This window comes from Scyliorhinus canicula, chromosome 4, assembly GCF_902713615.1.
Source record: "Scyliorhinus canicula chromosome 4, sScyCan1.1, whole genome shotgun sequence".
Lineage (NCBI taxonomy): Eukaryota > Metazoa > Chordata > Chondrichthyes > Carcharhiniformes > Scyliorhinidae > Scyliorhinus > Scyliorhinus canicula.
The window spans coordinates 56,813,804-56,839,773 of record NC_052149.1 but is presented as its reverse complement, the minus strand read 5'-3'; the positions used below and the strand labels follow the sequence as shown (position 1 = coordinate 56,839,773).

General features: G+C 45.3%; 1 protein-coding gene across 6 annotated transcripts in view; it reads right to left on the bottom strand.

Moving 5' to 3' along the window:
• The window catches only part of spata6 (spermatogenesis associated 6), a 156,545-nt gene extending 132,329 nt beyond the window's left edge, over window positions 1–24,216 (bottom strand). For 3 of the 6 annotated variants that reach the window (XM_038794300.1, XM_038794303.1, XM_038794305.1), the window contains exons 1-2: window positions 23,869–23,916; window positions 21,307–21,444 (exon numbers count right to left, since the gene is read on the bottom strand). In XM_038794300.1, coding sequence (XP_038650228.1) covers window positions 21,307–21,444; window positions 23,869–23,916 — 186 coding nt within the window. Of the gene's footprint in view, window positions 1–21,306; window positions 21,445–23,460; window positions 23,608–23,868 lie in introns of those variants that run through there. The other 3 variants (XM_038794301.1, XM_038794304.1, XM_038794302.1) reach the window with 3 other exon arrangements.
• Window positions 24,217–25,970: the final 1,754 nt, after the last annotated feature.

Here is a 25,970-nt window from a genome sequence, read left to right as displayed (position 1 = left end):
AGGGCAATTTAGCATGGCCAATCCACCTCACCTGCACATCTTTGGACTGTGGGAGGAAACCGGAGCACCCGGAGGAAACCCATGCACACACGGGGAGGATGTGTAGACTCCGCACAGACAGTGACCCAAGCTGGAATCGAACCTGGGACCCTGGAGCTGTGAAGCCATTGTGCTATCCACAATGCTACCGTGCTGCCCTTGCAGCCATGGCCATCTTGCAGCCATGTCTCCATAATCACAATTATATCATACCCATTCACATCTATTTGGGTGATTAGTTCATCTGTTCTATTGCAAATACTCCACACAATAAGACACAAAGCCTTTCGGCTTGTTTTTTTAGCATTACTTGTCCCGCTCCCAATATCTTTCACTGTGGCCTGTTTAAATCTAGCCCTTCATTTTCCTGCCTATGACTTTTCTTATTCTCCTTTCTGTCTTTTGCTTTTGTCCTTTAACACCTCCTCCACCCCCGACTCGTTCCTTAGATTTCCATCCCCCTGCCTTTTTAGTTTAAAGCCTCCCCAGCCACCCTAGCAAATACACCACCGAGGACATCAGTCCCGGTCCTGCCCAAGAGTAATCTGTCCAGTTTGTACTGATGCCACCTCCTTCAGAGCCGGTCTTAATGCCCCCGGACTCTGAAACCCTCCCCCACACATCATCTCTTCAGTCACGTATTCATCAGATATATCCTGCTATTTCTGCTCTGACTAGTACGTGGCATTGGTAGTAGTTCTTTTTTTTTAAAATTTAGATTACCCAATTATTTTTTCCAATTAAGGGGCAATTTAGCGTGGCCAATCCACCTACTCTGCACATTTTTGGGTTGTGGGGGCGAAACCCACGCAGACACGGGGAGAATGTGCAAACTCCACAAGGACAGTGACCCAGAGCCGGGATCGAACCTGGGACCTCAGCGCCGTGAGGTGGTTGTGCTAACCACTAGGCCGCCGTGCTGCCCTTGGTAGTAGTTCTGAGATCACTACCTTTGAGGTCGAACTTCTCAACTTTCTCGCTAACTCCCTATATTCTGCTTTTAGGACCTCATCCCTTTTTTTAGCTATATCGTTTGTACCAATATGTACCAGGACCACTGGCTGTTCACCCTCGCGCTCCAGAATGTCCTGTAACCGTTCCGAGAGATCCTGACCCTCACACCAGGGAGGCAGGATACCATCCTGGAGTATCATTTGCAACCACAGAAATGCCTATCTATGCCCGTTACAATTGAATCCCCTATAACTATTGCATTCACACACTCTTTACTCCTCCCCTCTGCAGCACAACCAATTGTGGTGCAACAAACATGGTTGTTGCCGCTTTCCCCTAAGAGGTGATTTCCCTCAACAATATGGAATGGCCACAGGGGATTCCAACACTACCTGCTTGCTCCCTTGCTCTGCCTGGTAGCCACCTATTCCCTGCCTACCTGTGGTGTCTAAGCCTGCAGTGTCTAAGCCTGCAGTGTGACCACCTCTCAATACGTGCTATCTACAACACCCTCCACCTCGCAGATGCTCCACTGTGTCCTCAGCTTCGAAAACCGGACATAGGTCAGAAGGTAAAAAGGTAAAAAGATACAAGGTGGAACAATGCAGTGAGAAAAAAAGTGGAGACATGCTGGAGCAAATCATAGAAATAATTTATATTTTAAAAAAATGTTCCCTTTATTAGGAAATGTTTAATTGAGATCTAACTATTTGTTATAGTCAAGAGAAGATATGGTACATTAAACAATTTCAGTAGTTTAATCAGTGCTTCACGAACAAAACTTCATGTTGAAAGAAAGACTACTCTGGGTGAAAGCAATCTCTGCCCCATTAATTTCAAGTAATTTATGAAATGTCGGCAGGTTTCTCTATTGTTTCCGTACTTAACAATTACATTGAGGAATTGTGTGAAGCACTTTAAGAATCTTCAATATGATTAAAGTAGTGTGGAGTTAGAGTGCTCCAGGGCATGCAGGTGTAATTCGGTCCCCATTTTTACCTTACATATTATGCACTGTGTTCTAACTTCTCTATTCCCATTATAATTTATTGGGTTCACATTTACAATGCTACTGCCTATGTAAATTTGTTAAACAATCATTACATCCACGTTTGGTGATATAATTCTGATTTTAAAAAATGGTTAAAAGGATATGGGGAACAGGCAGGGAGGTGGATTTGAGACCAGGAAGAGATCAGCCATGATCTGATTGAATTGCGGAGCAGGCTCGAAGGGCTGAATTGTCTACTTCTGCTCCTAATTCCTATGTCCACTGGGATGGGATGCTATTTCAACAACAGATTTGCTACATACACTCATGGAGCACCCATTGCTAAGGCAGGACAATTAATGTCATTCACCTTTATGTTTCCGCTTTTTCTTTTTTTTTTATAAATGTTTTTATTCAGTTTTCATATTTTATATTGAACAAATTACAAATTGTTAGGAGAGAAAAAGAACAAAAAAAAAACAACAAACAAACACGCAAAAATTAACATACATATTTACAGGTAAGCATCTTCGTAGTAGTAACTGCGCCCGCCCCCCCCCCCCCCCCCCCCCCCCCAACATGTTTATTTAGTTTGGTTTTGGGCCTTAGCTAGCCATCGAACCCCCGTACCGAACCTGTAGCCCCTCCCGCTACCTTCCCCCGACTATTCTTCCTCTTGTACATTGGCCACAAATAGGTCCCGGAACAGTTGCATGAATGGCTCCCACGTTCTGTGGAAGCCGTCGTCCGACCCTCGGATGGCAAATTTGATTTTCTCCATTTGGAGAGATTCCGAGAGGTCGGACAGCCAGTCCGCAGCTCTGGGCGGTGCTGCTGACCGCCAGCCAAACAGGATTCTACGGCGGGCGATCAGGGAGGCAAAGGCAAGGGCGTCCGCCCTCCTCCCCAGGAATAGATCTGGCTGTTCTGAAACCCCGAAGACCGCCACTATCGGGCATGGCTCCACCCTCACTCCCACCACTTTGGACATAACCTCGAAGAAGGCTGTCCAGTACTCCACGAGTCTGGGGCAAGACCAGAACATGTGGGCGTGGTTGGCCGGGCCTCTTTGGCACCGTTATGTTTCCGCTTTTTCACCGTTCCTTTCTGCTTTGTTTTTTCTCTTTCCTTTCATATGCAAATTGATGGGTGATGTGGTGTGGAATGGTATGACAGACAAGGAAGCTACGAATTTTCTGACAGCAAATAGGTATTAGTTTCATGCCAAAGGTTGTATTTTCAAATGGCAAGCATGGAAATCTGGTTTCGTCAAGGATCAAGCCAGACTTCAGGGCCTCAATTACAGCAAAGGTCCAACCAATGCCTGGAATGGAATAGCATCCCCCCCCCCCCCCCCCCTCGCCCCCCACCCCCCACCCCCCTCCGGCCCCATCGTAACTTTACTCTCAAACCTTCCTGGCCATTCATACTCTTGTTGGGTCACTTTCTCTTCCTCTGGCAATCTTCCCTCCACTCCTTCCGCTCTTTCTGGGGAAGGTGGGACCTCTATAGACAGGATGGTCTACATCTGAACCTAAGGGGCACCAATATCCTGGGGGAGAGATTTGTTAGTACTCTTTGGGGGGGTTTAAACTAATTCAGCAGGGGCATGGGAACCTGGATTGTAGTTTTGGGGTACGGGAGATTGAGAGTAGAGAGGTCAGGAGCACAGATTTGACTTCGCAGGAGAGCGCCAGTGTTCAGGTCGGTGGTTTGAAGTGTGTCTATTTCAATGCCAGGAGTATACGAAATAAGGTAGGGGAACTGGCAGCATGGGTTGGTACCTGGGACTTCGATGTTGTGGCCATTTCAGAGACATGGATAGAGCAGGGACAGGAATGGTTGTTGCAGGTTCCGGGGTTTAGGTGTTTTAGTAAGCTCAGAGAAGGGGGCAAAAGAGGGGGAGGTGTGGCGCTGCTAGTCAAGGACAGTATTACGGTGGCAGAAAGGATGCAAGATGGGGACTCTTCTTCCGAGGTAGTATGGGCTGAGGTTAGAAACAGGAAAGGAGAGGTCACACTGCTGGGAGTTTTCTATAGGCCACCTAATAGTTCTAGAGATGTAGAGGAAAGGATGGCGAAGATGATTCTGGAAAAGAGCGAAACTAACAGGGTAGTTGTTATGGGAGACTTTAACTTTCCTAATATTGACTGGAAAAGATATAGTTCGAGTACATTGGATGGGTCGTTCTTTGTACAATGTGTGCAGGAGGGTTTTCTGACACAATATGTTGACAGGCCAACAAGAGGTGAGGCCACTTTGGATTTGGTTTTGGGTAATGAACCAGGCCAGGTGTTAGATCTGGAGGTAGGTGAACACTTTGGAGACAGTGACCACAATTCGGTGACCTTTACATTAGTGATGGAAAGGGATAAGTATACCCCGCAGTGCAAGAGTTATAGCTGGGGGAAGGGCAATTAGGATGCCATTAGACATGACTTAGGATGTGCAGGTTGGAGAAGTAGGCTGCAAGGGTTGGGCACACTGGATATGTGGAGCTTGTTCAAGGAACAGCTATTGTGTGTTCTTGATCAGTACGTACCAGTCAGACAGGGAGGAAAGGGTAGAGCGAGGGAACCGTGGTTTACCAAAGAAGTGGAATCGCTTGTTAAGAGGAAAAAGGAGGCCTATGTGAAGATGAGGTGTGAAGTTTCAGTTGGGGCGCTTGATAGTTACAGGGAAGCGAGGAAGGATCTAAAGAGAGAGCTAAGACGAGCAAGGAGGGGACATGAGAAGTCTTTGGCAGGTAGGATCAAGGAAAACCCAAAAGCTTTCTATAGGTATGTCAGGAATAAAAGAATGACTAGGGTAAGAGTAGGGCCAGTCAAGGACAGTGGCAGGAAGTTGTGTGTGGAGGCTGAGGAGATAAGCGAGATACTAAATGAATACTTTTCATCAGTATTCACTCAGGAAAAAGATAATATTGTGGAGGAGAATGCTGAGACCCAGGCTATTAGAATAGATGGCATTGAGGTGCGTAGGGAAGAAGTGTTGGCAATTCTGGACAAGGTGAAAATAGATAAGTCCCCGGGGCCTGATGGGATATATCCTAGGATTCTCTGGGAATCCAGGGAAGAGATTGCTGAGCCTTTGGCTTTGATTTTTAGGTCATCATTGGCTACAGGAATAGTGCCAGAGGACTGGAGGATAGCAAATGTGGTCCCTTTGTTCAAGAAGGGGAGTAGAGATAACCCCGGTAACTATAGGCCGGTGAGCCTAACGTCTGTGGTGGGTAAAGCCTTGGAGAGGATTATAAAAGATACGATTTATAATCATCTAGATAGGAATAATATGATTAGGGATAGTCAGCATGGTTTTGTGAAGGGTAGGTCATGCCTCACAAACCTTGTCGAGTTCTTTGAGAAGGTGACTGAACAGGTGGACGAGGGTAGAGCAGTTGATGTGGTGTATATGGATTTCAGTAAAGCGTTTGATAAGGTTCCCCACGGTCGTCTATTGCAGAAAATACGGAGGCTGGGGATTGAGGGTGATTTAGAGATGTGGATCAGAAATTGGCTAGTTGAAAGAAGACAGAGAGTGGTGGTTGATGGGAAATGTTCAGAATGGAGTTCAGTTACGAGTGGCGTACCACAAGGATCTGTTCTGGGGCCGTTGCTGTTTGTCATTTTTATAAATGACATAGAGGAGGGCGCAGAAGGATGGGTGAGTAAATTTGCAGACAACACTAAAGTCAGTGGAGTTGTAGACAGTGCGGAAGGATGTTGCAGGTTACAGAGGGACATAGATAAGCTGCAGAGCTGGGCTGAGAGGTGGCAAATGGAGTTTAATGTGGAGAAGTGTGAGGTGATTCACTTTGGAAAGAATAACAGGAATGAGGAATATTTGGCTAATGGTAAAATTCTTGGTAGTGGGGATGAGCAGAGGGATCTCGGTGTCCATGTACATAGATCCCTGAAGGTTGCCACCCAGGTTGATAGGGTTGTGAAGAAGGCCTATGGTGTGAAGGCCTTGATTGGTAGAGGGATTGAGTTCCGGAGCCATGAGGTCATGTTGCAGTTGTACAAAACTCTAGCACGGCCGCATTTGGAGTATTGCGTACAGTTCTGGTCGCCTCATTATAGGAAGGACGTGGAAGCTTTGGAACGGGTGCAGAGGAGATTTACCAGGATGTTGCCTGGTATGGAGGGAAAATCTTATGAGGAAAGGCTGATGGACTTGAGGTTGTTTTCGTTAGAGAGAAGAAGGTTAAGAGGTGACCTAATAGAGGCATACAAAATGATCAGAGGGTTAGATAGGGTGGACAGCGAGAGCCTTCTCCCACGGATGGAGGTGGCTAGCACGAGGGGACATAGCCTTAAATTGAGGAGTAATAGATATAGGACAGAGGTCAGAGGTGGGTTTTTTACGCAAAGAGTGGTGAGGCCGTGGAATGCCCTACCTGCAACAGTAGTGAACTCGCCAACATTGAGGGCATTTAAAAGTTTATTGGATAAGGATATGGATGATAAGGGCATAGTGTAGGTTAGATGGCCTTTAGTTTTTTCCATGTCGGTGCAACATCGAGGGCCGAAGGGCCTGTACTGCGCTGTATCCTTCTATGTTCTATGTTCTATGTTCCTCATCTCTCAACCCTTCTTTCCTCTATTGACTAACCCATCTCACATCCATTTCCTCTCTTCCACATTACTGCCCCTTTCTTTCTTCCCTCACCTTTTGCTGACTCCTCTTTTGTCCACCTTCTGAGGCATATCTGAAAATGAGGTGTCAAACTGGTCAAGCTACAACACAGGACAACTTGCATGTCAAACAGCAGAAGCAGCATGCAACAGACTATCCCACAACCAACGGATCAGATCTAAGCTCTGCAGTCCTGCCACATCCAGTCATGAATGGTGGTGGGCAATTAAAGAAAGAATTGAAGGAGGAGGCCCAACAAATATCCCCACCCTCAATGATGTTGGAGCCAAGTACATCAATGCAAAAGACAAGGCTGAAGCATCTACAGCCACCTTCAGCCGGAAATGTCAAGCAGATGATCCATCTCAGCCTCATCTGAGGTCCCTAGCATCACAAGATGCCAGTCTTCAGCCTATTCAATTCAATCCAGGTGGTATCAAGAAATGGCTGAAAGCATTGGATACTATAAAGGCTATGGGTCATGACAACATTCCGGCAATAGTACTGAATACTTGTGCTCTAGAACTAGCAGTGCCGCAGGGCCACGCTGTTCCAGTACAGCACAACACTGGCATCTAACAGGCAATGTGAAAAATTGCCCAGGTATGTAAAGTTCATAAGCTGTTCCAGTAAAGCATAAGACTGGCATCTACCAGGCAATGTGGAAAATTGCCCAGGTATGTAAAGTTCATAAAAAGCAGGACAAATCCAACCTGGACAAATACCACCCTCTCAATCACCAGATAAGTGATGAAAGGTGTTCAACACTGCTATCAAGCTGTAATAACCTGCTGTAATAACATCAGCAATAACCTGCTCACTGACGTTCAGTTTGGGTTCCACCAGGGCAACTCAGCTCCTAACCTCATTGTAGCCCTGGTCCAAACATGGACAAAAGAGCTGAATCAAGACATAAGATGAGACTGACTTCCCTTAACATCAAGGCTGCATTTGACTGAGTGTGGCATCAAGGGAAGCTGGAGTTAATGGGAAACAGAGGGAGAACTCTCCATTGGCTGGAGTCATACCGAGTACAAAGAAAGATAGAAAGATGGGGCAGCACGGTAACATGGTGGTTAGCATAAATGCTTCACAGCTCCAGGGTCCCAGGTTCGATTCCTGGCTGGGTCACTGTCTGTGTGGAGTCTGCACGTCCTCCCCCTGTGTGCGTGGGTTTCCTCCGGGTGCTCCGGTTTCCTCCCACAGTCCAAAGATGTGCGGGTTAGGTGGATTGGCCAGGCTAAATTGCCCTTAGTGTCCTAAAAAATAAGGTTAATGGGGGTTGTTGGGTTACTGGTATAGGTATATGTCGGCTTGAGTAGGGTGATCATTGCTCGGCACAACATCGAGGGCCGAAGGGCCTGTTCTGTGCTGTACTGTTCTAATAGTTGTAGCTGTTGGAGGTGGCAGACATTTTGGGCGGGATTCTCCCCTACCCGGCGTGACGGAGGGTGCCGGCGTAGGGGAGTGGCGCCAACCACTCAGGGGTCGCGCCTCCTCCAAAGGTGGGGAATTCTCCCCACCTTTGGGGGCCAGCCCCGCGCCGGAGCAGTTTGCACCGGTAGACTGGCGCAAACACCCGGCGCAGTCGGTAGCGGGGCTGGCCGAAAGGCTTTCGGCGGTCGGCGCATGCGCCGGCAGTGACGTCAGCGGCAGCTGGCCGCTGACCTCACTGCCGACGCATGCGCGATGCGGGGTTCTCCTCCGCGTCCGCCATGGCGGAGGCCGTGGCGGCGCGGAAGGAGAAAGAGTGCCCCCACGGCACTGCCCCGCCGAGTGAGCAGGGGGCCCCGATCGCGGGCCAGGCTTCCGTGGGGGCACCCCCCCGGGTCCGATCGCCCCCCGCCCCCCCCAGGACCCCGGGGGCCCGCTCGCGCCGCTGAGTCCGCCGTTTCTGAGGTGGTGTACACCTCGGCGGCGGGAGAAGGCCTCCCAGCGGCGGGACTTCGGCCCATCCGGGCCGGAGATTTAAAGGTGAGTTTTAAAAAAATGAAATCCCGCCGGCGCCAGCTGTTTTCACAGGCTGCCGGCGGGATTTGCACAACGCCGGTTTTTTACCGGCGGGAGAATTAGGAGACCTGCGGGAGCGGAAATCACGCCGCTTCCCGCCAATTCTCCGACCCTGCGTGGGGTCGGAGAATCCCGCCCTTTAGCATGTTGAATCCTCCCATGCCCAACCAGGTCCAATGGTCTGTATGATGGCCCCGGATTGTGCGGCAGCCCTTGTCCCCGCAGGTCCCCCACCCCTCAGTGGGGTACGAAGCCAGATGGCTGCCTTACATGCTGCGGCAATGGTGGCCCACCCAGGTCCTGGGGGGGGGACCCCGACTCCACAGCCGATCCCCTAGTCTCCTCCCGCCACTCCCCACAGCCATGGCAGACACAGCCCAGACAGCGGCACAACTGGCGGCCTGCCATTGCGCTTTTGGTAATTTGGTTTACCTCCTCTCTCTCCCTCATTGGCCCAAGGCACCCGTTTCCTATTTTAAATACCACAAGTGAACCGTGTCATCGTCACTTCCGCCTGGCAGAGGAGGAGCACGTTGAGAGGCCGGAGAATACCGGGTCGGGCCCATTAATGTTATGCTGACAGGTGTTACTGTACAATTTGCATGCCCACGCCAGCGTGCAGTGTGGAAAGCATTCACGCCGCAATCGAGGCAGTGGAGCATGGCGTTCCATTGGGCGCCCGGTGCAACCTTGCTTTTCGGCTAACATGCAATTCTCTGCCCGGATTACGATTCGACAATTCCGTTGTCGCTGGACGGTAAATCCCACCCCAATTGTCTTTCGGTATGTTCTAAGATGACCAACCATTATCCCAATAACAGAATTAGCTAATGGTCTATCAATGGAAGGTTGGAGCATATGAATGATATAGCATATAGTTAAGTCCAATCTGGACGTCCGAGAAGAAAAGGTTTGTTTGAAGGACTGGGCAGAGCTAAGAGAGAGAAACAGAGATTCTTTCGGGAACAAAGGAAGAAGCAGATGGGCAGACACAAGACAGGTCAGGAAACCTGGAGGCAGAAGGCTGTGGAGAGCAGACAGTCAGGTCATGTAGCCTGCTAGCTTAAAGATATAAGCAGCCATGGAACAGGTCATGGAAATTGTCAGAGAGAGAGAAAGCTTTGAAAAGGATTCTGAATGAGATGCCCTAACATGTGAAAGATTTAGGAGGCTTGGTTTCATCGGTCAGAACATTGAATACAGGAGTTGGGACGTCATTGAATACAGGAATTGTACAAGACGTTAGTAAGGCCACAGTTGGAATACTGTGTACAATTCTGGTCACCCTATTATAGAAATGATATTGTTAAACTAGAAAAGAGCGCAGAAAACATCAATCAGGATTCTAACAGGACTTGATGGTTTGAGTTATAAAGAGAGGCTGGATAGACTGGGACTTTTTTACCTGGATCATAGGAGGCTTAGGGGTAATCTTATAGGTATATGCAATAATAAGGGGCATAAATAAGGTAGATAGTCAACATATTTTCCCAAAGTCTAAAACTAGAGGGCATAGATTTAAGGGGAAAGATACAAAAGAGGCCAGAGGGGAATCTTTTTCACACAGAGGATGGTGAGTGTCTGGAACGAGCTGCCAGAGGCAGTAGTAGAGGCGGGTACAATTTTGTCTTTTAAAAAGCTTCTAGACAGTTATATGGGTAAGATGGGTATGGAGGGATATGGGCCAAATGGACTAGCTTATTGGTTAAAACTGGGCGCATGTAATTTGTTAGTGTTAGAACTGTGACATTTGACAGTTTAAATATTGTTCTTTTTTATTTTGTTTTCATAAAGTATTGTTTATAAAATAACAAAGTGCAATTTCTTACATTATCATTCCCGGAACGAATCTCTCTTCGGCACAGTTTTAAAATTGACAAAAACTTTACGCGTCTGGTTCAGTATCTTAGCCATTGTTGAGGTCTGACCAGGAGCCCGTTACACCATCTCCAACAAAAAAAATCTAATCACCTCCTCATGACATTCAATGGCATTATTATTGCTGAACACCCCACTATTAGAGAGGCTGATCATGAAGCGCATCACCTCCATACTCCCGGAACGCCTTGACCCACTTCAATTCGCATACCGTCGCAACCGGTCCACATCAGACGCCATTTCCCTGGCCCTACACTCATCCCTAGAGCATCTTGAAAACAAGGACTCCTACATCAGACTCTTATTTATTGACTACAGCTCCGCCTTCAACACCATAATACCAGCCAAGCTCATATCAAAGCTCCAAAACCTAGGACTTGGCTCTCCACTCTGCAACTGGATCCTTGACTTTCTGACCAACAGACTACAGTCAGTAAGAATGAACACCAACACCTCCTCCACAATAGTCCTCAACACCGGTGCCCCGCAAGGCTGCGTACTTAGCCCCCTACTCTACTCCCTGTACACACACGACTGCATGGCAAAACTTGGTTCCAACTCCATCTACAGGTTTGCTGACGATACGACCATAGTGGGCCGGATCTCGAACAACGACGAGTCTGAATACAGGAGGGAGATAGAGAACTTAGTGGAGTGGTGCAACGACAACAATCTCTCCCTTAATGCCAGCAAAACTAAAGAGCTGGTCATCGACTTCAGGAAGCATAGTACTGTACACACCCCTGTCAGCATCAACGGAGCCGAGGTAGAGATGGTGAGCAGTTTCAAATTCCTAGGGGTGCACATCACCAAAAATCTATCCTGGTCCACTCATGTCGACGCTATCACCAAGAAAGCACAACAGCGCCTTTACTTCCTCAGGAAACTAAGGAAATTTGGCATGTCCATATTAACCCTTACCAACTTTTACAGATGCACTATAGCGAGCATCCTCTCGGGCTGCATCACAGCCTGGTATGGCAACTGCTCGGCCCAGGACCGCAAGGAACTTCAGAGAGTCGTGAATACTGCCCAGTCCATCACACGAACCTGCCTCCCATCCATTGATTCCATCTACACCTCCCGCTGCCGGGGGAAAGCAGGCAGCATAATCAAGGATCCCTCCCACCCGGCTTACTCACTTTTCCAACTTCTTCCATCGGGCAGGAGATTCAGAAGTCTGAGAACACGGACGAACAGACTCAAAAACAGCTTCTTCCCCACTGTCACCAGACTCCTAAATGACCCTTTTATGGACTGTCCTCATTAACACTACACCCTGTCTGCTTCATCCGATGCCAATGCTTATGTAGTTACATTGTATATCTTGTGTTGCCCTATTATGTATTCTCATGTATTTTCTTGAATTCTGTTCAATTCCCTTTTCTTCCCATGTACTGAATGATCTGTTGAGCTGCTTGCAGAAAAATACTTTTCACTGTACCTTGTACACGTGACAATAAACAAATCCAATCCAATCCAATCCAATATTAACACCCTGCGAGTAACCATTGACCAGAAACTGAACTAGACTAGCCATATAAATACTGTAGCTACAAGAGCAGGTCACAGGCCAGGAGTTCTGCGATGAGTAACCATTGAAAAATTCTAAATCAGGATTCCTGAATGAGTACAGATCCAACAACACTCAAGAAGCTTGACCCATCCAGGACAAAGCAGCCCACTTGATTGGCACCCCATCCACCAACTTCAACATTCAATCCCTCGCCCACCGTTGCAGTGGCAGCAGTATGTACTGTCCATAAAATGCACTGCAGCAACTCACCAAGGCTTCTTCGACAGTACCTTCCAAACCTACAACCTCCACTACATAGCAGAACAAAGGCAGCAGATACATACAAACACCATTATCAGCAAGTACTCATCCAAGCTACACATCACCCTGACTTGGAACTATATCACTATTCCTTCAGTGTCACTGGATTAACATCTTAGAACTCTATTTCTAACAGCTGTGTAGATGTACCTACACCACAGGAACTGCAGCGGTTCAAGAAGGCTGCTCACCACAGCCTTCTCAAGGGCAATTAGGAATGGATAATAAATGCTGGCCTAATCATCTCAGCCCACATCCCATGAAATAATTATTTCAAATTCTACAACAGGATAAGAAATTTCAAACAATCGTAAGATTAGTTTTCAACGTTTGTTTATATATTAACTTTTACCCTAATCATCATGTGTGTCTCCCATTCGTTAATTTCGCTGACAGTAACATTTTAAATTAATGGTGAAGGGATTCAGTTTTTTTACTTCCTGTTATGCTGCTGCTTGAATTGAATGCTTGCTCTCCTTGATGAGATAATTTCTGGATACCCGACATCCTTTTCATTTGGCGCAACATTCAAAACTAACCTTGCGAAAGGGGAAATCCACTCAGGAAGTGTCACCTGCTGCAGGTACTTGAAACCCGTATTTCGGAGAGGGACCAGCAACTGGAGTCACTCTGCAGCCTTGTGAGGCTGAGATTTTCATGGATAGCACATTTAACGAGGTGGTGACACCCCAGGCTAAGTCTGCACAGGCAAAAAGGGAATGGGTTACTACCACGCAGAGTACGGGTAAGCTGGCAGTGCAGAATTTCCCCAGCACCATTCCCTTCTCAAATAGATACGCTGCTTTGGATACTGTTGGGCATAATGACTTCTCAGGGGAATGCAGTGAAGGCCAAGTCCGTGACACCATGGATGGCTCAACTGTGCAGACGGGGAGGGAAAAGAGAGATAGGGCTAAAGTGGTAGGAGATTCAATTGTTAGGGGAAAAGATAGACGTATCTGTGGCCACATAAGTTATGCCAGGATGGTATGTTGCCTCCCTAGTCTAGGATCCAGAATGTCACAGGCTGCAGAAGATATTGGAGGGAGAGGGGGAGGGTGAAGAACCAACGGTCATGGTACACATTGATATCAATGACATAGGTTAAAAAAAATGGATGAGGTCTTGAAAGCTGAATATAGTGATGAATTGAAAGCTGAATAAAGTGATAAATTAAGAAGTAGGCCCTCTAAGGTAGTCACTTTAGGATTACTCCTAGCGCCACATGTTGGTGAGAGCAGAAATAGAGCAATAAGTAAGGTGAATACGTGGCTAGATGGGTGGTCTAGGATGATGGGTTTCAGATTCCTGAGGCATTGGGACAGGTTCTGTAGAAGATGTGACCCGTCTAAACTGGGCGGGTTACACCCAAACAGGACTGGGATCAATATCCTTGCTGGGGTGTTTCCCAGTGCTGCTGAGGCGGCTTTAAGCTAGTATGGCAGAGATATGGGTACATGAGCAGGGAGTCAGAGGGGATGGAAACTGGATTAGAAATAAAAGACAGAAAAAGAGGAAGACATGGAATAATAGTCAAAATACAAACTGAGGCTCTAATATTCCTAGAGATAAGCTTAGTGTAAGGAACCATGGTAGAAAAACAAAATGAAGACTTCACCATCTTAATGCACGTAGAATAAAAAAGAAGATAAATGAACTGACGGCACAAATAGACTAAATGGAGTTGATCTGAGACCCGGTAGCAAGTGTGATGATATGCCAAGGGTTATATCATAGTTGGATGGTGCGAGACCTCCAACAAGCAGGTGGCGGTACAGACACACCATGCGTTATCCAGAGCAAGGTCATGTGACCTGGGACTCAAGATAAAGAGAGGCACATCTGGTCACCTTCAGAAGGAGAGGGTAATAAGACGTACATGTAATTGGTCAGTGTTAGGTGTAAGTTCCAGAGGAGTAGCATGATGTTATGGGTGAGGGGTATTTTCAGAACCCCAAAATGTATCATGGAGTTCAACCAACCTCCCCCTTTAATGTATTGTTGCTTTTGAAGCACACGGCTTGTTCTCCAGGTGTAGTATTACAATTGTGGACAGTTGGTTTTTAAACACAAAACAATGTTTATTCCATGAATTCAACCTAACCTTTTAAATAAACATTGGATCACTAACACCCCTTACTTCAAAGATAACCCTGAAAATAATCCCTCAAAATGTTCCTTCAAACCTCCAAAAGACTTCACCCTTAACAACAGACATGAGGTTATATTCAATGTACTTATAGTATTTGGATTTTCAGACATCAACAGACCAGTTCTGTGTTTTTCTTCTTGCAGCTTTTTGCAAAACACACACACACTCCCAGCTTTCTCCTCAAACTGAAACCAAAAGCAGAAGTGAGCTCAGCTCAGCTCCCCCCACCCTCTGACATCACTTCAGTAAAATGAGCTGCTCCATTTCTTAAAGGTACATTGCTTAAACATCCATTTTTTAAAGGTACTCTCACATGACACCTCCCCCCAAGAAAAAAATAAATAAACCATCACCTTCAAGGTGGTTTCATTTTTCACCTTTGCACCATCAATTAAGAAATGCACACAGTAAAACACTTTACCGGTTCAAAAAAACAACACATGCAAACAGGTATAACAATATAGACCATTTTTCTTCATTCTTCTTCCTCCAACCGAAAGCCTTCTCGATTGACAGTCTCTTTGAACAAGAAAGTCTCTGCACAATCCATCCATTCCTCTACTCCTCGGCATTTCTCTTTAGAACCAGATACTTTAGTTCAATTTGACCACAGAGCCTCTTGCAATTTTCCAATACAGGAACAATGGTTACCACAGCTTTCAGGCAGTCAAATGCCTGTTGAAAGTCCCCTGTCCATTGGAATTTTTGACGTTTCTTTAGCAAGTCCATCAGTGGAGTAATCACGCCACAAAACATTTGCACAAAGGTTCGATCAAATCCACTCATGCTAAGAAATTGCATTATTTCCCGTCGTCTTGAGGGTATCGGAAACTCCTCAAGGAAAGTGATTCGGGCTTCTCCAAATTCACTTTCGGCTAGGTTCATCACCAAACCCGCCACCTGAAGTTGATCGAAGAACTTCATACAATGTTTTAAATATTCTTTCCAGGTCTGGAAGTTGGAAATAAAAGCAGATTGTCCCATTTTCTCAATGCAATCCTTCAAACGTGGGGTAGGATAAGAGTCGGGTCTTGTAACTGCATTCACCTTTCGATAGTCCACACACTAAACCGTCTGGTTTAGGTACCATCACTATGGGTGAGCTCCATTGGCTGCAACCCACTTCAATTATGCCATTTTTAAGCATACTCTCAATCTCTTTGTTAACCTGTGCCAAGTTTAAAGAGTTAAGTCTATATGGATGCTGTTTGATCGGAACAGCATTTCCCACATCTACATAATGTATTTTAGTACTTCCCAACTTATCTCTACAAACTTGCCCATGTGATATCAATAACTCTTTCAGGTCAGTTTGTTTTTCCTCTGGAAGGTAACTTAACAATTCATCCCAATTTTTTAGAACATCCTCATTTTCCAATTTAATTTGAGGTATGTCAAATTCACAGTCATCTGGATTTGGTTCATCACTTTGAGATGTAATCATGAAAACTTCCTTTTTCTCTCCTTCCCTTTCAAAGTACCTTTTAAGCATATTCACATGACACACTCGGTGAGTCTTCCTTATATCTGGTGTTTTTACCACATAATTCACCTCACTTAATTTCCTTTCAATCTGATACGGTCCACAAAACCTTGCTTTTAAAGGCTCACCTACCACTGGTAAAAACACTAAAACTTTATCCCCACTGACAAAACTACGAACTTTGGATTTGTTGTCCGCTACCCGTTTCATCACATTTAGTGCAATTTTCAAATGTTGTCTAGCCAATTCACCTGCTCTATTTAATCATTCCCTAAAATTTGACACATAATCCAATAGCGTAATTTACGATTTCTCACCCACCAATTTTTTCTTAATCAATTTAAGTGGTCCTGTTACGTCATGACCAAAAAATAGTTCAAAAGGACTAAATTTGGTAGACTGATTAGGTGCATCCCTAATTGCAAACAATATGAATGGAATTCCTTTATCCCAATCCTCTGGATAATCTTGACAATACACCCTCAACATTGTCTTTAATGTCTGATGCCACCTTTTTAACGCTCCCTGCGATTCTGGATGGTACGCAGTTGATTTAAATTGTTTTATTCCTAAGCTATGCATAACTGCTTTGAATAACTTTGAAGTGAAATTTGATCCTTGATTCGATTGAATTTCTGTGGGTAGTCCATATCTAGTAAAGAATTTAAGTAACTCCTCCACAATCCTTTTAGCTGTAATATTACGTACTGGAATGGCCTCTGGAAACCTAGTAGACACATCCATTATAGTCAAAAGATATTGATATTCGTTTTAGGAAGCGGTCCTACACAATCAATTAGGGCCCTCGTAAAAGGTTCCTCAAATGCTGGAATGGGTATTAAGGGCGCTGATTTCATCACTGCTTAAGGTTTCCCTATCACTTGACATGTGTGACATGATTGACAAAATTTAACTACATCTTTATGTCGTCCAGGCCAATAAAAATGTTTCTGGATTTTAGCTTGAGTTTTCCTGATTCCCAAATGACCTCCCACTGGTACCTCATGTGCAACTCGCAACACCTCCTTTCTATACCCTACCGGCAATACTACTTGATGAACTTCTGCCCACTTTTCATCCGCCTGCATATGTACAGATCTCCATTTTCTCATCAAGACATCACTTTTACGGTAATAACACTCTGGTATACTCTCAGATTCCTCTTCCGTATATGCTTTCGGATATATCCATTGTATTTCTACATCTTTCTGTTGTAACTCCGCCAATTTTCCTGAACTAAAAATATCCGCCTCATCCTCCACCTGTACTTGTTCTTTTTCAACCATCTGATCAAAAATCGTTTCTGATAATTGCACTTCAACTTCATCTTCACTCTTTGATTTCTTCTCTTGTCTTAACCTGTGACTTTGTGACCGGGTTACTACACAATCCGGAAGAATCCCAGGATATCCGTCCTTCAACACTTCAGTTGTCTGATTTTCCACTTGCTTATCAACCACAGTAGGCATCACTCCCATCTGCGATCCAGCTATATCATTCCCCAAGATAAACTGTATTCCTGTACAGATCAAGATAGTTGATCTATTACTCCTACTACCACTTCACCACTCTTCACTGGACTTTCCAACCTTACCTTATATAATGGCACGCTACTCCTCTCACCCTGAATTCCACATATCACCACCTTTTCTGGCAATATTCTTCCCAAACTACATAATTCCTATCTCTTACCATTAAAGATTGACTAGCCCCTGTATCTCTTAAAATTGTGACTTCTTTACCTGCTCCTCCTGATACACGTAAACGTTACCCACACAAGTAAATTCTTTAAAGACATCTGGCACCTTCTTAACAATTACTTCTTGAACAGGCTGTACAATCATTTGCACCTCCTTCGCTTCCCTTGGGCTTTCCTTTACCACTCTAACAAATCCCACTGTCTTATTCTGTTTTACCACATCAGCCTTCCCAGTGCTTTTCTTCAACCACCAACACTGTGACTTTACATGGCCTAGTTTATTGCAGTGAAAACATTTGAAACTTTTTATTTCTTTTCCACACTACTGGATTTCTATTTTAATCTGAGGTACACTCTCTTTAATGTCTCCCATCAGATCACCTTTATCTTTACCACTTGAGTATTTCTCATGTCCCCAGTTTCTATCCCTCACCGGCTGAAACTGATGTCGGAAACCAATCTTTGATTTATGAACTAATTCATAATTATATGCCATTTCTGCTGCTAATCTTGCAGTTTTAACCCTCTGTTCTTCCACATGAGTTCTCACTACATCAGGAATTAAATTTTTAAACTCCTCCAAAAGTATAATTTCTCTGAGAGCTTCATACGTTTGGTCTATTTTCAAAGCCCTTATCCACCTATCAAAATTACTCTGTTTAAGCCTTTCAAACTCCATGTATGTTTGACCAAATTCTTTCCTTAAATTTCTAAACCTTTGTCTGTAAGCTTCAGGCACTAGCTCATATGCACATAAGATGGATTTCTTCACCTCCTCATACGTTCCAGATACCTCCTCCAGTAGTGATGCAAACACTTCACAAGCTCTACCTAACAGCTTTGTTTGAATCAGTAACACCCACATGTCCTATGGCCATTTCATTTGTTTAGCTACCTTCTCAAATGAAAAGAAAAAGGCTTCCACTTCCTTCTCATCAAACTTTGGCAATGCTTGGACATATTTAAATAGATTCCCACCAAGCCTTCGACTATGACGCTCTTTCTCACTATCCTCATCACTATCATCCAACTGTACGTTTCCCTTTATGTCTGCCAATTTTAATTGACTTTCATGTTTCATGGCCATTTTCTTGAGTTCAAACTCCATCGCTTTATCTTTTTCCCTGATCTGTATCTCCCTTTCTTTTTCTTTTTGTTCTGCTAGGGCTATTCTTTCTTTTCTCCTTTCCTCTCTCTCCTTTTCTTTTTATTCTCTCTCTCTTTCTTTCTTTTTCCTTTCTTTCTCTCTCTCTTTCTTTTTCCTCTCTCTCTCTTTCATATTCAAGCCACTTTAATTCTTTCTCATGTTCCATTTGTTTAATTTGCAACTGAATTTTTACCATTTCCAATAAGTCAGACTCTATCTCAGGCAACTTTAAATGCTTAACCACCACCATAATTACCTCAACTTTTCGCATTTTGTCAGGTAATGTTAACTGCAATGTTTTTGCCAAATCTAACAGTCTGCTTTTCGTCTCTGTCCGTAAGGTGCTGCGTGTGACATTCTCCACCCCCAAAAACTTCTGAGCCTCTGAAAGAGCCATTGTTCACAACACTCTCCCCACTTAAACTAAAATACCACACCAGAAAAGCAACAATTCTTCACTGCCTTTAAGTTCACAAAAGCTAATGCAATAGATAGACTTTTATCCCCCTCGAGCCCCAATTGTTATGGGTGAGGGGTGTTTTCAGAACCCCAAAATGTATCATGGAGTTCAACCAACCTCCCCCTTTAATGTACTGTTGCTTTTGAAGCACACAGCTTGTTCTCCAGGTGTAGTATTACAATTATGAACACTTGGTTTTTAAACACAAAACAATGTTTATTCCATGAATTCAACTTAATATTTTAAATAAACATTGGATCACTAACACCCCTTACTTCAAAGATAACCCCGAAAATAATATAACACTAAATAATCCCTCAATATGTTCCTTCAAACCTCCAAAAGACTTCACCTTTAACAACAGACATGAGGTTATATTCAATATACTTATAGTCTTTGGATTTTCAAGACATCAACAGACCAGTTCTGTGTTTTTCTTCTTGCAGCTTTTTGCAAAACACACACACTCCCAGCTTTCTCATCAAACTGAAACCAAAAGCAGAAGTGAGCTCAGCTCAGCTCCCCCCACCCTCAGACATCACTTCAGTAATATGAGCTGCTGCATTTCTTAAAGGTACATTGCTTAAACATCCATTTCTTAAAGGTACTCTCATATGACAATGACTCCCTGACAACGTGCTCTGTATCAGATTAACATCCTACCACGAGACACAATAAAAGGATCCTATGATGCATTCATTGAATCATAGAATTTACAGTGGAAACGGAAGCCATTCAGCCCATCGAGTCTGCACCAGCTATTGAAAAGAGCACCCCACCCAAGCACACACCTCCATCCTATCTCAGTAACCCTGTAACCCCACCTAACCTTTTTGGACACCAATGGCAATTTAGCATGGCCAATCCACCTAACCTACACATCTTTGGACTGTGGGAGGAAACCGGAGCCACCGGAGGAAACCTGCGTAGACACGGGGAGAACATGCAGACTCCGCACAGGGTGACCCAAGCCGGGAATCAAACCCAAGTCCCTGGCACTGTGAAGCAACAGTGTTAACCACTGTGCTACCATGCCGCCCCAGTACATTGTGGAGTTGCTTAGCTCTGTCTATCACTTGTTGTTTGGCATGCAAGTAGTCCTGTGTTATAGCTTCACCACATTGACACATCAACCTGCTGTTGCACCTGGCATGCTATCCAGCACTCTTCATTGAACCTAGGGTTGGTCCCCTGACTTGGTGGTAATAGCAGAATGGGGAATATGCCGAGCCATGAGGTTGCAGATTGTGGTTGAGTCAATTCTGCTGCTGATGGCCCACAGTGCCTCATGGGTGCCCAGTCTTGAATTTCTAGATCTGTTTGACGTCTATCCCATTTGGCATGATGCATGTGCCACACAACATGATGGACATTATCCTCAATGTGAAGATGGGACTGTCTCCACAAGGACTGGGCGGTGGTCACTTCTATCAGTATACTGTCATGGACAGATGCATCTGCAGCAGGCAATTTGGTGAGCATGAGGTTAAGTATGTTTTTCCCTGTCGTTAGTTCCCTTACCACCAGCTGCAGTCCCAGCCTAGCAGGTAGGTTCTTAAGATAAACTACGCAATTAGGAGTTCACAGTGTTAGAGGTAATATTGATATAATTGATAGAGGATTGGCTAATTAACAGGAAGCAGTGAGTAGCGATAATGGGATCTTTCTCAGGTTGGAGAGAAGTAACCAGTGGAGTGCCACAGGGCATGTAAATTAAAATATTAAAGCTAAATTTTATAAAGCTGAATTGCTAAAAAGAGTTGAATACTTTACACTTAGAAAATACCAAATAAAAATAAAAAATGCAGGAATGCACAGTGGATCCATTAGCATTGGAAAAAGAAGTCTGGTTTAACAGTTCAGTTAGAGCTTCATTATCAGAAACAATTACTTCTGAACCTGTATTTTCCCTTTCAAATGCTACTTGGCCACCTGTCTAGTTCCAGTATTCATAATTAAAATGTTTCGATTTTTTTTCCTCTCGTTAGAACATACTTGAACAAGAAGACATATTGTACCTTTTCAATCTTCATTTTGTCATTGAAGGTCAATGGAAAGACAGAAGGGAGAAACTTGGTTTTCTGAAATTTTCCTAACATACATACACTGACGTAAACATCGTTCTTTTCAGGTAGGAACACTCCAGGGCATGTAACCTATAATTGATTATTTCAAATAAAAAAGGATCACAATGTTGCATAGAAAAATAAAATGTCATATTATTACCAATATTAATTGATACCACTTGCTTCTGACAGTGATGTTTTAGGCCTTCATGCCCTCTCATATGTCAAGTTCTACCAATAATTCAGCCACAACCTATTTTGTGTCATGCACTAATATCCAAAACCAACCCCACTCCTTGCCCCACATTTCACCGTTGTCAGGCAGGTTTTGTATTTAGGTTCCGGCTGGGTCACTTTCTGTGCGGAGTCTGCACATCCTCCCCGTGTGTGCGTGGGTTTCCTCCGGGTGCTCCGGTTTCCTCCCACAGTCCAAAGATGTGCGGGTTAGGTGGATTGGCCATGCTAAATTGCCCGTAGTGTCCTAAAAAGTAAGGTAATTGGGGGGTGGGGGGGGGGGTTGTTGGGTTACGGGTATAGGGTGGATACGTGGGTTTGAGTAGGGTGATCATTGCTCGGCACAACATCGAGGGCCGAAGGGCCTGTTCTGTGCTGTACTGTTCTATGTTCCTGCCCTAAAGCATTTACCAACCAGTAGTAAATTTGCTGATGGGGTAGATTTTCCGGTCCCACCTGTGGCTGGAATCATCATGGGCAGGATGGAAAATTTGAAGGACCATTTAAAGGTCAGTTGACCTTTGGTGGAAATTTATGGTTTCAGGGAGGGTACAACTGGAAATTCCCATCCATAGGACGGAATTTTCCAGTCGTTCTCGCTGGCAAGATCGTCAGGTCCTGCCAACAGTAAACCCCTACCAGGGATTTCCTGATGGCAGGGGTACATAGAATGGGAAACTCAGTTGACAAAAGATCCGCCGCTGGCCAATGGCAGGCAGCGAAACTGGTTGCAGGGGCACATGGAAACTCCTGCCCAACTATTTCATAAATATAAATTCCATAAACAAACAAAACTTAATTCATAAAATGGTTAAAGGTTCACTTAGTAGTTTCTAAATTTTTATTGGATCAAAGTATCCTCAAGCCCAATTGTGACTCAGAGGCAAAGCATTTTAACCAGGTTTTCAGTCAAAATAAAGAAAATCGGTTGCAGTGATTGGCAATGGACTGCTGCCAAGGACATAAATAATTCAAATGTGTCCTCGTGCTGTGTTTGATTCATTTTAAAAAAAGGTGAGGTCCTCTTAAACCTCTACTGAAATTTTTTAAATATTGTTTTAAAATAATTTTGTTGTTTTTACATCAACAACCAGATGTTCCGGCAATCACAGGTGGTAATATTTTAAAGATAAGACTTGCGTGAAAGAAAGCTTCTCACAATATTTATTTAATGAGGAGGCAAAAACATACATTAAGCTATAAATGTACAGCTAAAAATACTAATTGCTTATCGCACAAGGAGTCGACAATGGAAAATTATTAAAAGTACGCATAGATTTGAATGCATAGATGTGGTTGGAAACTATTCAGAGGAAATTTTGGGAGGACCATGCTACAAACTCTGTTCCTCACACTAGCAACTGCCTTATGTGAAACTAAACTGTTCCCAATGCTTATGTCATATTTAAAACCAATATGACTATATATCAAATCATCACTAACACCACATGTATTTCTATATCTATAACATTGCCCGTCTCAACCCCTGCCTCAGCTCATTGCTACTTAAACCCTCATCCATGCCTTTCTCACTGCTAGACTTGACAATTACAAAATGTGTCTGGCTGGCTTCGCACATTCTACTCTCCATTAACCTGAGGCCATCCAAGACTTTGCTGCTCATGTCCTAACTCATACTAAGTACAGCTCACCCATCACCTCTGTGATTGGTGCCCTACATTCACTCCTGGTTTAGCACACATTGATTTTAAAATCCTCAAGCATATAGAACATAGAAATATCTGCAATCCTCTATATCTTGTCTCTTGAGCATTCATTATTTTAATCATTCCACCAAAGGCAGATGTGCCTTCAGCTGTCATGGCCTTAAGCTCTGGGATCCTTCTAAACCTCTCTACTTATGTACCTCACCTTCCTTTAAGACATCTTTGGCCAAGCTCTTGGTCATCTGCCCCAATATCTCCTGGAGTTCTTTACTATTAAATTTGCTTTATAATGCTTCTGTAAAGTGCATTGGGGCATTTCATTACATTAATGACGTTATATAAATGAAATCAGATGTGATGCTCCAAAGTGAAAAGTTGTACAAAGAGGCCTGTTGTTTTATTTTGAGGGGGCGGGGGAGGGGAACGACGGGCCCAGCCATTGGATCAAGCGCAAATATTCCCGCAAATCCCAGCAAAGGATGGCCGGCTCCCCGTCTCCTATTGGTCCACCCGCACGTCAATCACCATCACCGTTCCCCCCCCCCCCCCCCCTTTCAGGCCCAACGGCCGCCGCTTGTGAATCAAACTTATCGGCCCTGTTGTTGATACCCACCGCTTGGATTTTCAAGTACACCGTGAGCCTCAGAACTTTCTTCGGCATTTCTGCCAGTTAAAAAAAAAACTTGATTAAGCTATGTATATATAGGACGTTGGAGTCGACAGAAGGTGCAGCTCGAGCCAGCGATTCAAAAAGTGTGGAGGCAACGGCCGATAGAAGGCCAGTGTTGCGGCGTTGCCATGGGGCCGGGCCACACACTGACGCCACACAATGGGAGTGATGTCCAATTGGGGGCGGCGAGCAGAGCGGCTCCCTGTTGTGGAGTCACTTCTCATTCATTCCTGCCCTGGGCCTGGCACAATCAGAGATGTCACTTTATAAATGCTGGCAATGCCCTGCTAGCCTGGCAGCCACTCTGTGCAGAGAGAGAGAGAGAGTAAACAAGAGTTATAGCGTTCGGTCTGTGACCTCTTGTTCGTCAAGGCGATCGCCCAGGATGGGAAACAAGAGACCTCTATGTGTGAAATAGTGGCAAGATGTAAATTTAAAAAATGGATTGACAACAAGTTGTAATGTTAAGTTCAAAGTGACCTAAATAATTTAAATCAATTCATACATATAATTAGGGTACAGTATCAGAGGGGAGGGGATGGAAATGAGAATCATAAAATTTACAATTCAGAAGGAGGCCATTCGGCCAATCGAGACTGCACCGGCTGTTGGAAAGAGCATCCCACCTAAGCCCACAGCTCCATCCTATCCCCATAACCAAGGAACCGCACTCAATCTTTTTGGACACTGGGGGCAATTTATCGTGGCCAGTCCACCTAACCTGCATATCTTGGGACTGGGAGGAAACTAGAGCCCACGGAGGAAACCCACACAGACACCAGAAGAAAGTGCAGACTCCGCACAGTGATCCAAGCCGGGAATCGAACCTGACACCCTGGGAAGGGAGGGGTGGGGTGGAGAGGGGAAGGGGTGGGGTGGAGAGGGGAAGGGGTGGGGTGGAGAGGGGATGGGGTGGAGTAGAGAGGGGGAAGAGGATAGGATGGGGGGGGGAGAGGATAGGATGGGGGGAGAGGATAGGATGGGGGAGAGAAGATAGGATGGGGAGAGGATAGGATGGGGGGGAGAGGATAGGATGGGGGGGAGGGAAAGGGGGAGGGGGTTGTGAGGGAGGGTGGTTGGGAAGGGTGGAGGGGGAGAGGATAGGAAGGGAGGATGGAGGGGAGAGGGAGGGGGGAAAGTGGGGGAGGAGGTGAGGGGAGAAGATGCGGGAGAGGAGGTGGGGTGGGGGGAGGAGGAGCAGGGATTGGGTGGGGATCTGGGGGGAAGGTGGGATGGGGTTGGGGGGAGGAGGTGTAGTGGTGGGAAGATGGGATGGGGAGGAGGTTTTCGGTGGGGGAGGAGGTGGGATGGGGTAGTGGGGAGGAGGTGGCTTGGGGTAGTGGGGAGGAGGTGGGATGGGGTAGGGTGGAGGAGGTGGGTGAGGGGGTAGCGGATGGGATGGGGAGGAGGTGGGGGAGAAGGTGGGATGGGGGGGGAGGAGGAGCTGGGATGGGGTGGAGGGGATGGGGTGGGGGGGAGAAGATGGGGTGGGGAGAGGAGGTGGGTTGGGGGGGAGGAGTTGAGATGGGGAGGAGGGGCGAGATGAGAAGGTGAGAGGGGAGGAGATGGGAAGGTGTAGGAGGGGTGGAGATGGGAGGGGGAGGATGGGAAGGGATGGGCAGGGGATGGGGTGGAGGTGAGGAGGGAAGGAGGAGGGTTGAGGTAGGGGCATAGTGCGGGGTGTGGAGAGGAGGGAGGTGGATATGTTCCCCGTCCGCTTCTGGGTTGCCTTGTTGCTGTTGTCCTTTAAGTGCTACAACCCTTTTCCACCAAAGTAAAAAGCAGTATTTGGAGAATTACTTGGACTGTTTTGAGAAAATAATGGGAGAATAATACAACTACGTAATTTAGTTAAGGGATAATTAAGGAGAGAGTGAAAATGGAGCAGTTCACGTTTGTCATCTGATCCTCAAGGATAAATTGGCTGTGTGCTAACAGTTATTTTGGTATACGAGTTCCTCTGGCTCATAGATAAGATAAAACAAAGTTGCATCTCTTTTTCCTGCACCAATTGTGTTCCTTGTCTGCTATTTCTGTCTCTGAGT